Source organism: Typha angustifolia, chromosome 8, assembly GCF_048772165.1.
Source record: "Typha angustifolia cultivar Huaian chromosome 8, ASM4877216v1, whole genome shotgun sequence".
Classification (NCBI taxonomy): Eukaryota; Viridiplantae; Streptophyta; class Magnoliopsida; order Poales; family Typhaceae; genus Typha; species Typha angustifolia.
In genome coordinates, this window is record NC_133246.1 from 14,218,159 (window position 1) to 14,230,247 (window position 12,089).

The 12,089-nt window shown below is 35.5% G+C and overlaps 3 protein-coding genes across 4 annotated transcripts; 1 reads left to right on the plus strand and 2 right to left on the minus strand.

Moving 5' to 3' along the window:
* Window positions 1-1,207: 1,207 nt before the first annotated feature.
* Window positions 1,208-3,607, plus strand: LOC140764805 (uncharacterized). The gene is made up of 6 exons (XM_073103582.1): window positions 1,208-1,342; window positions 1,429-1,537; window positions 2,032-2,392; window positions 2,606-3,038; window positions 3,144-3,196; window positions 3,273-3,607. The coding sequence occupies exons 1-6, from the start codon at window positions 1,309-1,311 to the stop codon at window positions 3,315-3,317; spliced, it is 1,035 nt and encodes a 344-aa protein (XP_072959683.1). The 5' UTR covers window positions 1,208-1,308; the 3' UTR covers window positions 3,318-3,607.
* Window positions 3,608-4,000: 393 nt separating this feature from the next.
* LOC140764806 (ubiquitin-conjugating enzyme E2 2) lies at window positions 4,001-9,023 on the minus strand. 2 transcript variants are annotated; one of them, XM_073103584.1, is made up of 6 exons: window positions 8,780-9,023; window positions 7,824-7,953; window positions 7,710-7,735; window positions 6,471-6,560; window positions 5,665-5,753; window positions 4,001-4,356 (listed from the first exon to the last, which is right to left on the minus strand). In XM_073103584.1, the coding sequence occupies exons 2-6, from the start codon at window positions 7,946-7,948 to the stop codon at window positions 4,228-4,230; spliced, it is 459 nt and encodes a 152-aa protein (XP_072959685.1). In that variant the 5' UTR covers window positions 7,949-7,953; window positions 8,780-9,023; the 3' UTR covers window positions 4,001-4,227. The 2 variants fall into 2 exon arrangements, with proteins under 2 accessions (XP_072959685.1, XP_072959684.1); XM_073103583.1 differs by having other exon boundaries at window positions 7,824-7,957; window positions 8,780-9,022.
* A 944-nt stretch (window positions 9,024-9,967) lies between these two features.
* On the minus strand, window positions 9,968-11,555 carry LOC140765874 (polyadenylate-binding protein 3-like). The gene is made up of 2 exons (XM_073105165.1): window positions 11,281-11,555; window positions 9,968-10,846 (listed from the first exon to the last, which is right to left on the minus strand). Exons 1-2 carry the CDS (start codon window positions 11,486-11,488, stop codon window positions 10,125-10,127), a joined length of 930 nt encoding a protein of 309 aa, XP_072961266.1. The 5' UTR covers window positions 11,489-11,555; the 3' UTR covers window positions 9,968-10,124.
* Between the last annotated feature and the right edge of the window lie 534 nt (window positions 11,556-12,089).

Here is a 12,089-nt window from a genome sequence, read left to right on the forward strand (position 1 = left end):
AATGAATGATAATTACCTGCAGTAATTGTACTTGCCCTTTTCTCGACATTCCCCTTGGTATAACACCCCCTTAAATATTTCATGATTGATCATTGATGAACTGTTATTCCAGAGAGACAATACTTTGTACCCATTTAGCCTCTGTTCTGCGAGGCAAAACCTATGAAAAGAGAAGAAGAAAAACTAATGAGGTTAGTGACAAACAAAACCACTTCAAAGACAAATGAATCCGAGGCCAAGAACCCAGGTATGCAAAGCATTACAGCTACATGGGTTTACACTTTACACCCATAGTATGTCCTTTTAGCATCTTGATGATATAAAAGAATGTTTGGATATTCTCACATCACATATATAAGGTGTTCACAAAGCCTTCTTTCAGTAATAATGTCACAATCTCGTGTGTCTGTGGGTAGTTATTCATTAGATTTTTTTAAAAATAAATATCATTTTATTATCAAGCAATTACTTTTAAAATTATCTCGAGTCTATTTTTTTTTTATTTCAATAAAAATTTTTAAAAATAAAAATAATTATTTGACTATTTTTGTTATCATCGTTAAAAGACTTAATGCCAAATAGAATTCATATTCACTAGTGTTTTAAAATAAGAGTTTTTCTAATAATACTATATAAATAAAATTACGATAAATATATTTTAATTTAATATAAAATAGATATTAAAGTAAATTGATAATTAAGTTAGTAAATGATATAAGATGTAATTTTAACGAAAATTATTTTTATTCTTAAATAGCGCTACTATGATGTTTAGCTGTTTGTTTTAGAATAAGGAATTATATTCGAGAATAACAAAAGAATTATTAAAAGGAGTTAAGGTTTAAAACAAAATAAGATAGGAGATTTAGTTGTAATTAACCCTAATTTTCAAACAAAATAACATACTCTAATGCTCCTTGTTCCACCGTCCATCCGATTCCGATTTCCGACCATCCCGTGGGTCCCAGAGCGGCCCGTTATGCCCTTTTCTATTTCCAGCCGTTGAGATATCATCATCACAGCAGGCGAGCAGCACTAACTAATCCACCCTAAATTATTCATTCTTTTATTTATTATTTATTTTTATTTTTTCTAGTGTGATTTTTGAATTCTAAAATATTCCCGCTCAAATCCCAATTCAAACTCAAAACCGGTGGGCCCGAACCCGCTCTTTCCTCTCCGTTTGGCCTTTATTACTATATCGAGAGCCTTCGAACAAACCGAAACCAAAACGCAACTGCACTCCCCAACTCTTCCCCATTCCGGATCATAGCGATCGAGGAGAGAATTCCCGCGTTTGAGTTTGATATGGATGCCATTACCGATCAATCCATTAACCGCGGTACAATTCTTTCCCTATTCTCCATCTTTTACGCGCGAATTTTACCTTTTTTTTTTTTTTAAAGGATTTTGAGTTGGTAATGGTAGGATCTTCGGTGAGATCATCGAAGTTGAGATACCCGCTGCGTTCGGCGGCGAAGACGAAGGATCTGGCGCCGGAGATGGTGGATGCTTCGAATACTTCCGCCTCGAAGAGGTCTAGTTCTACTCCTTCCGCGCTCCGAATTATTCTCTGTTTTTATGCTTTCTTTGAATCTTGTATCATATCGCGATGCCCGAGTAGACATGAATTCTATAAACTAGTTGAATGATCTTCTACCAGGATCATGAGATATGCTTATGCATTTAGGTTATTGTAATAGATTTGTGTTTACTGGAAAAGAAATGTCATAACTTTCCTAACTATGACCATCGAAATGGATTTGCCTAAGTTTAAATGGCATATTTTTTATCTTCTTGTTCTGCTAAATATTTGCTCACTTTAATGCACACACTGGTTACTTCTTACATGTATTGATGCTGGATGCTATATATTTTTACCCATTTGCTACTTCCTTCAAGATCTCAATCAGAAAGTGGATGCACGGTGCATTCTATTAGTCTTCTTTTTGTTTTTAATTTAATTATAATATGTGTTTCTAGTAATTAACCTTCCTTTCTGAGAACGTATTATGCTCTCTTGTTATATAGGGGAAAGCCTACTTCCATGGTTAGCCAAAGTGTGAGTGTTCTTGATCTCTCTGGGAAAGCAGGGCCTGCCAAGCCTCCACGAAGGCTCTCTATACCTACGAAATCCGCGGCAGCTAGTCCATGTCCTGCAACTTTTGGGAGCATAACTCCGATATCAGAAGCTAGAACAAGGAGATCAAATGCACCGGGGAAGAGTGATACTCCTGCCTCTGATGTATCACGATCTACTGCAAGCAGGCCTAAGTTTAGCACAATCTCTTCTGTCTCATATTGGCTGACACAGATTAAGCTTGCAGAGGCCGCTTCAAAGCAGTCGATCGTCTTGGGCTTCTTTAAGCTTGCACTAGAATCAGGATGTGAGGTATACATGGTTCTTTTCCATTGTCTTTGTTTCCTTTATATCTTGGTTATGCTCTGCTTCAGAAGATTGAGACATGATTATATAATGATGCCAATGAAACATGTATTTGAGTACCACGTATGCATGAAGTTTGTGCAACTAAGCAAAAACTTTATTGCAAACTATGTTTGTAGATATGCTCATTGTTATTCCTTATTATTGTTATTTCCACAGCCTTTAGATCGGATGCGTCAAGAGCTCAAAGTCTATGTTAGCAAACATGACCTTGCAACAGAATTAGAGGATTCCGTGAAAGATTTACTCCAAATTTACAACATTGAGGAAGATCTTGAGCAGTTGAAAATCTCAGAGTCTAAAGAGGAGAAGAAATCAGAGAAGAATGTTCGCAGTGCCTCTGCTACTACAAGAAATGGGAATCTGAAACCTAAGTCATTGAATTCAGACACTCTTTTAAACATAGAAACTAGCAAGAAAGAAAACCTTAAGAAGGGACAGCCTGCATCTAGGATTAGAGGATCCTATAACACGAACCCAGCGAAAGAAGTTTCCGTGAAAGATTTGAATGGTAATCATACAATGAAGAAACCTCAGAAGCAAAGAAGAGGGAATGAGTCTGGAAAGGGAAATAGGCCTACCACTAAACCAGGTAAGTTGTAATCACAATATGATATTAGATTAGTTCTTTTTAAGTCCACTATTCTGCAGTTTAAAAACGAGGAATATGGCGTTTGACTGCTTTTGCTTCTTACAGAATCAGTTGATGTGCTATCAAATGAGGTATCTCATGAAGACAAGGAGAACATGGTATGCAATATTTAAATATTATCAAACTATTAGCATCCTTCTCATTTCTTGCTAATAACAATGCTCTTGACTGTAGGGTGCTCAATTACTCATGGTTGCTGCAACCAGTGAAGAGATATAAACAAGACCAACCAATTTCATATTCATAGTTTTATTGCCGGATGTGAAGAAGTATGGTGTTTTCAAATGTGTGTTGATATTTTACTGAAATTCTGTTTAAAAATTTAAAAGTACAAGTATAGGGAGTGTTTTGAGAGGAATTCTCATTATGTGCTGTGTTTCAAAGAGTGTTGCTTATATTTTGATCAAACTCAAGTGGTGTTGATTTTCTGTAGTTATCGGCTGGTCTTCAGGGTTGTGTATTAATAGTTTGTAATGAAGCTCATTTATTCATATGATTTCTTTAACTCATTCTAGTGTGAATAGTTTTCATGAAGCTCGTCCAAAATTCCCATTCTATTTATTTCCAGATACTTTTTTTTTTGAAATTATATTTATTTCCAGATACAGTATAACGTGCAAGTGGACTTCGTAGGGGAAAATGGTGAGATCCCGAACTGGACCAGTAGTGCAGCTCTTTGTACTGGACGTCACAAGCAACATAAGAGCAATCTGAACTAAGTTATTCTGGAAGTACAAGTTTACTATTGATATTGAGACGCACACAGGGAACAGACAATGCATTGAAAAATAAGAATAAACCTACCTGAAGAAATAAGTTCATCTAAACAGAAGGGGGAAAAAAAGAGAGAATAGCAGTAGTCAATTAAAGAGTTTTGAGGTTGATAAGGATAAACACTGAGATTGATAATTGCAGATATTCAGTCCATATCTGATTCGAAATATCTATGGCTTACACAAATGTCTGAGATAACAGCTGATATTGTTCATGTCCAAATCAGAGATTGGCAGGTGACAGCAACATGCCATACAAATACAGCGCACACAGCATTCTTTAGTTACAAACAGTACCCAACAAGATTAGGATAGGGAAGGCACCAATCTATCTGGGAAATTTGCCAGTTATTATATCAATCTGCTGTCCAGCTCTGCTCTACAACCTCCCGTACTCTCCTGTTGTATTCACGCTTATTCTCACTGAACATTCGGGCAGCTTCTGAATTTGCAGGTGAATTAGGATTTGGATCACAAAGCAATGACTGCAAAAAGAAAGTATTTCCAATGTTAATGACTTGAATAATGCAACAAGAAAGTGTTTCCAATGTTTATGACTTGAACAATGCAACGAGAAAGTGTTTCCAATGTTAATGACTTGAATAATGCAACAAGAAAGTGTTGCCAATGCTGAAGCTATCTTGACCAAACATTAGCCTTAGTAGGTGACACTAATGGAGCAATTGCATGGGTGGCTGATCATATAGTAAATTTTTCACCTAGTAGAAAAATATCTCAAAGGTGAAAAGCAACCAGTACAAAACCAGAGAGTATCCCACTTATTAATCTTTACACTGGATCAAGCGATCAAGATTTGGAAAACTCAAATTGCTTTTTGACAATTACAGAAATCGTCATTTCAGGTTTTTGATTTCTGTTTCGTAAGATTGAAAATCTGGTACTTTTCCAACACTATTATGTACAACGATTGTATTAGTGAAGAAAGATTTCTACATGCATACACAGCCTTATTGGAGTAAGTAGGAATGTGTGTATAACTATAAATGATAGTGATTAATATGACAAGAAAGTACATTCTATTTGGAAAAGTTACGTTTAGGTCAAGGATGGTTGTGCCTGTCTCCGTTTTGATGTGGAAATCTTTGATCATCCGCGTCATTTTACATTTAACTAGATATTAATTCAATTATTGAACTACTATAAATTAATATTATGTTTTAAATAATATCATGTGTTCAATTATGTTATAGAGTGTTTAATCATTAATATTAGTTTTAATAAATGTATTCAACCATATTATGTGTTAAATAATAATGATATTTAACTATTACTTTATTTTTAATAAAATAAGTCATTTGTAAAAATAATCTAAAGATAAAATACTAGAATATAGGTTTTAATACATATATTAAACCAAAAATTAAAGATGGACATATGTAAAACTAAAAAACATCTCCAAATATCCTAAATTTTTTATTAAAGTTATGTTAAATGCATTCTAGTGGCACGTAGATGCGTGTCACTAGTATGCCCTGTGCCGATCGGCATGATTATCGTTAATCTAAATAAGGTTAATATTGATTATATGCATTAAAGAACATACATTCACCTTGGGGAAATGCTTGCCCTTCTAAAAGTAATTATTTAATATATACCCCTCAAAAGAATGGAAATTACACATATTTTATATAAAGCGTGTTTAATTAGTTTACTCAACAACTCGAACTATAAAAGCTAGCCATGTTAGGACTAGACAAATGTATATATTTTTGTTCATAAGCAATAAGAAATCAGTTGCTATAACCTAAGGAAAAGAAGGCAGTTCAGCATACCTGGATTGAAGTAAGTATTGCGGCTACATCATATATCGGGCTCCACTGATTTTGCAGAATATCTAAGCATATGCTTCCATCCGCATAAACTATTCAAAAAGGAAAGGTTTGCATAAGCAAAAGTTTATACTTGGTCAAAATCCAAATTTATTAACAGTATCATACATGATAACCTATCTGTAAAATTAGTGAATAAGTAACAAAGGAAATGCAGGATAGTAGCATTATATTACTATAGTAGCACCAGCAAAGCAACTTTTGATAGCAAGGATTTATCTTAGCTAGTAAAAGTTGCAGTTCAACACAGAAGGCATAAATATATGATAATGCCAATTGGAGAGAAAAGTTGAATTCATAATGTAACAGAAGTACAGGGGAAAAGGAGAGTCCTTTTATGCTTTAAGATGGTGCTGGATGAAGCTAGTAGACATTTCATTCAAGATGGTACTTTAATATGAATACACAATAAGAAACACTTTTTCCCTCTTATAGAACAGAAGTTGCCACATTCATTCAAGATATTTTACAAATATTCGCCATCAAAATGAGTTAAGAATGGCTGTAAGATGCTGCAAAAAAGAGTAAGATGTCATCAAACTTGCAGGTCTGCGGGTGCATCATTCACGAACCAGGCTGTTTCACTAACTTGCTATTCTAGCAAGAACTAGATCATCCTTTTCTTACAGTAAATATAATGAAGTACACATTAATGAATAAATAAAACATTTCTCAACCTGACCACCAAAAGGAATTAGAATATTACATTGTTCAAAAGGTATTTAGACAGGAACAGGAAAACAACTTACTGTTTGGATGGAACATTCGAGAAACAAAGCGCACAGTTGGAGGTTTATTTGGATAATCCTCTGTAAACTGGAGTGTCAATTTGAACGTACCTGACAAACTCAAGATATTCCCATAGATCAGCGGAACATTGGAAGTAACCAAATCTATAAGAACCTATATGAGGACATTAAATATTGTGGATCATTGAATAGATGTGTTGCATATTCTACATTTCAGAAAAACAAGAAAGTTGTTCTCTGAATGGAAAGAGACCTATACACAGCTTTTTGTGTAACTGAAACATCATTCTTGGCTAATTAATCAATAGTAAGAAAGAAAAAATTTGGAGGAAAGAAGTACTATTCACACCCAGAAAGATATTTATTATGCAGTGCTTGCCAGAAAAGACGCTCAATAACAAGTATTGCTGAACCAGTGGCCCGGGAAATGCCAGTTAGCTATTCACATAGTAGTATAGTACATCTTGAATGGGATGGCGCAGCCTTGTACCAAACAATATGTTTTGATGTATTGATACAAGGTGGGTACGGATCTCATGGGGCCAACACCATTGCCACAACATATGGTGATATGCTGTCTGCATGCCTAGCACAAGCTCCATGCTAAACACAATGGTCTATCTAAATTTGATTTAATTCTATACTAAATTTAAGAACACCAATCAACCTCCTAAGGGACTGCAGAATGCAGGTAAAGTGTTCATGAGTAGCACCATATTGTCCTCTCTAATTTATACAAGCTCACCCCTGCAAGCATTTCTCCAAACCAAAAATATACTTCCATCTAAAGCCTTCTTTACTCTTACTTTTCTTATCAGCACTAAAATGGGCATGCGATGACCGCAATCTATCTCCTATTTCTCATCTATAAACTGTCAAATTATAATTTTTTTGTCTCCTTTTGTAGAGCCAAAGGTACTAAAGCACATTCACGAAACAGCCAGATGCCATTAGTCATTGCATTTACTCAAGAATCATTTTTTGTACCAAGGTATAGCTTAGCATATTCAGCCATGTCACCTGCTATTCACAAATAGCAGAAGTACTACAGGGGCAGCTGATGATCTCGAAGTATATGTATAATTAACAAAGCAAGTCATGCTGTCTCACACTTTAATTCAGAAGGAACTATGAACTATGTTTATGATGGCATTTGTATCCTTGGAACAAGCAAATCTTATAACAGAAATGTATTCAATTTCCTTTTGAAACTAAACTCAGTTACTAATATTGCCTCACCTCCATCCCAAGGGGTATCATCAGGTCTGCAGTTTGAAAGAAAAATGACTAAATTAATAAAGTTGGGTAACATAGATAGAAGGTACTATAAAGCTTGGTCCCTAGCAATCATACCCAAAAATAACAGCATTCCATAGCATGATGTTGTTGTCCTGAGGAGCACCACTGATACCTGCAGGAGGATCCTGCTGCAATCGCTTAAAGTCCCTCATCAGCCTTTTCCTTGCAGGGGTTGACATCCTCGCTGCCTAAAAATTTATACCATCAAAGGGAAGCATAGTCAAGAGTATTCACAGTGAATTTTAAGTCAAACGTGTCTTCCATAACTTATACCTTGATCTTCAAAATTCAAGAGAACTTTAATATGATCATTAACCAGTTAATTAGACTATAATCTTAAAATAGATGAACTCACAATCTCCTAAAGAAAGAAGATTATCCGCCTCCTAAAGAGCAGACAGTTTCCATCATTATATCAGTTGTGCACTATCTATCCTAGCAGGTCATCTGAATATAAATTTATAAGAAAGATGCTGGATGAATCAAATATAACTCTAATATAACAGCCCCATCAAATCTGTGCAGCTAATTGTAGGTTTTTTTTTTTTCAAGAAACTGTACGGTTGATCCTCAATTTTAATTTACTCCCAACCACAACCCGATCAAGGAGCTTCCTGCAGGAGCTGCGGCATCAGAAGGGGCCAGATTAAAGGATTTACGACATGTACAATCATGTGAGAGTGTAACGAACATGCTTGACTTACGAATCAGAATAAGTTTAAGGAAAGATGTACATAATACAAGAGAATATAATGGAAAATCCAATCATTCACTACTTCTACCAAGGTCTTATCTAGAAAAAAAATTTGAAGAAAAACTTCCATGGATGTGAGCAATTCATTATTTAAATGGATAAACAGGTAATTCGACTATAAAAAAAGCCCATAATAAAGAAATCAGCAACATAATCTAAAAGATCATCCACTTCCGCCCTCGGGGATGGATTCCACCGGCAGATAAGTACCAAAACGCCGATTGCACGATCTGATAAGAATAACCTCGATATTTACCTTCAATCCGGCAGCGTCGGGCACCAAAAAGTCGCCTAGGGTTTGGAATCCAAGAACACAAGAATCGGGACTTCAAGAACACAAGAATCGAGACTCCTCCTACCGATGGACGAAGAGAGAGGAAAGGAGACGCTTCTGAACTCGAGGAGATCAAAGATGGAGAGTTCTAGAATAATCGAGAGAAGGAGAGAGGGATAGGAAAGGGCTAGGCAAGTAGGAGAGAGAGAGAGAAAGAGACGACGAATAATAGGGCTTTGTTCTAGGACGCCTTTATAGGACAATATGGGCCATGGTCGGTGAACGGCGTGGTCTTTTAGCGCAAAGGAGAGTACGAATATCAACTTCGTTGATTAAGGAATTAATTTATAACTTTTTTACCAGACTACTGATGTGGCGAACTTTTTGATTATCAAAGTACAACTTATTCCAAAATTACCATAACTTTTCCTAACTCAGCATCATATGAAATATTACTGTCTAAGATAGTGAATGTTAATATTTTTTATTCTTCTTTTTTCAATATAATAAAACTATTATATTTTGTGAATAAATAAAATATAATTGGACCTTATAAAATTTCTTTCACAAAGCTATTTTTACTGTCCAGTTTTATCATAAATAAATAAATAAATAAATAAATAAATAAAAATCCATATAAATTGAATAGCGAGATAGAGACAAGCATATATATCTCACCAACCAGGCAGTAGCCAGTTCCACAGACATGTTATCTATATCTCATGAGCCAACCAGTTGCAAACCAAGCTCAACTAACAATAAGGCTGTCATTAGCATTACAATTTTTGCCGTAATTAATCCAACACCGTAGAGAGAAATTTCCCTCGGCATAATTATGAATGCGAGATTTGCATTCTTCGGATATAGATTAGCATCCAAGCATTGAGAAAAAATAACGTGAAACATGAAATGCTATTCTTTTTCTCTATAATACATGATGAACACTCCAAAGTTTGTGCTACTAATAATCCATATAAGAGAACAATTCCTGAAACCTGAAACCCAAAATTGTAAATCCATATAAGAAAATTAATGAAATCAAAACAGGCACCATAACAAACTACATGAGAAATACTGCACACTTCAGAATAATTAATAAGCTAGCACTGGCATTGTACATGAGTAGAGAACATTTGTAATATATCTATGTTATACAAGGAAGATAAAACACCCTTACAACGTTGCAAAAGAAAGCATTTTAAGACATAATAGTAGCAAATCCACTAACTACACGATAAGCAAATTTGGCATCTTAAAGTAAAGAGAATTAACACAAAGTTCTAAGGTAACTTGCTGGAAACTACGTCGCCAAGGTCAGAAAGCATCTTCATGCGTCGTGCTTCATCAATATTTTCAGCAACTCAAGCCCTTCAAGGTTTTTCAGTCTTTCTTTTCTCTCATTTTCATACTTTGCCTTCAATTCTGCTTGCCTTTCAGCTTTCTTCTGAGCTCTTCCGACGAACACAACCTTGTCATATAAAATTCTCCCATTAAGATTTTCGACTGCAGCAGCAGCAGCATCCGTCTTCTCAAAATTTACGAAGCCGAAGCACCTAGACTTCCCATATTTATCTTTGGCAACAACTGCACTGGTGATATCACCAAAACTCCTGAATGCCCTTTGCAAGTCATCATTGGTGAATGTTTCTGGCAAATTCTTTATATACACATTAGTGAACTCCAGAGGTTTATTGGCCTTATTTCTTTCCTGACGCCGAATAAATAAACCAACGTATACTTTTTTACCGTTCAACAACATCCCATTGAGTCTATCAATTGCAGTGCTGGCTGATTCTTCCTTCTCAAACTGTACGAAGCCATAACCCTTCGACTTCCCGTTGATATCGCTAGCCACTTTACATGAAAGTATAGTACCGAAGCAGGCAAAAGTATCATGCAGAGACTTGCTATCAATTCTTGATTCAAGATTCTTTATAAATACATTAGCACGGCCGCTCTTACGAAAACTAGGATCTCGGTTTGACCACATAATCCTGATAGGTTTTCCATTTACAGGAGTGAAATTTAACATCTCCTTTGCAAAACTGGCTGCAAAAGAAAAGGAAAAAAAAAAAAATTAAGTACCACAAGCAAGAGAAAATAAAGGTCTTTATCATGCTGCAGTACAAACCAATAACTCGCCACACCTTAAAAAGCTAACTACATATCCATGTAACAGAGAAGTTACAAGATAACACACCAGTTATTCTAACTAGATCTCGTTAAAACAAGATAAAGCACATAGGATAGCATCATTGATAACCAAAATCCTTCAATTCTATCTCTAACTTCAACTAAAGATTATACCAGTCTTATCTCAATTACTTCTAAACAGAGAAGTTGCAAGTTGCCATTGAAACTTGACGTTAACTGCGAACAAAGTATCTTGAATTGATCGGCTTGAAATTGATATCTACAAGTTTCGTATTTTTCCTAAGCCAACACATACATATGAAAAGATATCCTTAGACCAATTTACTCACCGTCCTGTACAGTATGAAAATTTACATACGCATATCCAAGCGAAGTTCCTCGGATTTGATCCCTGCAAACCCTTACGGATGCGACGGAGGCGATCCGGTTAAACAACCAGAAGAGCTGCTCCTCCCAAACCCAACGATCGAGATCGCCTACGTAGAGCGACGCCTTGCTGAATACTGCAGCTTGCAATGGCGGCGCCGGAGACATCATCGGCCGCGACAACGCTGGTCGAAGACAACGGCCTTGAGAGGAGGGAAAGAAGATGGTAGAGTTTATATAGAGGAGGAAGTAGAGTGACTCTAGAATTCTTAACACGATCTACGTCGAGATGAAATTTGATATAAAGGATGACGACGTGGAAGCTTAATCAGACTCGGTAACCGATTTGATCGACGTCGAGATGAAATTTGATATAAACGATGACGACGTGGAAGCTTAATCAGACTCGGTAACCGATTTGATCGACGTCGAGATGAAATTTGATATAAACGATGACGACGTGGAAGCTTAATCAGACTCGGTAACCGATTTGATCGACGTCGAGATGAAATTTGATATAAAGGATGACGACGTGGAGTCTTAATCAGACTCGGTAACCGATTTGACCGACTAGGATTGCTTAATCTATATTCCAATTTAGTTCTTATACCGATTCGAATTTTAAAATTTAAAACTATATCCTAATTAAATAAATATAGATAATTTTTAGATAAAAAATCAGATCTTAAATGGATATTGATTGAATTTAAAATAATTATAATATTTATTTAAATATAATTAACACAAAATTATTAAGAGTTTTACAACAAAT

What these genes read in the sequence shown, in the direction of transcription:
- LOC140764805 (XM_073103582.1), top strand. Translation starts at nt 1,309, where the DNA reads ATGGATGCCATTACCGATCAATCCATTAACCGCG. An exon ending in TAGGCCTACCACTAAACCAG is followed by an intron (nt 3,039 to 3,143) that starts GTAAGTTGTAAT and finishes TGCTTCTTACAG; the next exon opens with AATCAGTTGATGTGCTATCA. An exon ending in ATGAAGACAAGGAGAACATG is followed by an intron (nt 3,197 to 3,272) that starts GTATGCAATATT and finishes TCTTGACTGTAG; the next exon opens with GGTGCTCAATTACTCATGGT.
- LOC140764806 (XM_073103584.1), bottom strand. Translation starts at nt 7,948, where the DNA reads ATGTCAACCCCTGCAAGGAAAAGGCTGATGAGGGACTTTAAGCGATTG. An exon ending in TGGAATGCTGTTATTTTTGG is followed by an intron (nt 7,736 to 7,823) that starts GTATGATTGCTA and finishes TTCAAACTGCAG; the next exon opens with ACCTGATGATACCCCTTGGG. An exon ending in TGATACCCCTTGGGATGGAG is followed by an intron (nt 6,561 to 7,709) that starts GTGAGGCAATAT and finishes TGAGTTTGTCAG; the next exon opens with GTACGTTCAAATTGACACTC.
- LOC140765874 (XM_073105165.1), bottom strand. Translation starts at nt 11,488, where the DNA reads ATGATGTCTCCGGCGCCGCCATTGCAAGCTGCAGTATTCAGCAAGGCG. An exon ending in TTTTCATACTGTACAGGACG is followed by an intron (nt 10,847 to 11,280) that starts GTGAGTAAATTG and finishes TTTCTTTTGCAG; the next exon opens with CCAGTTTTGCAAAGGAGATG.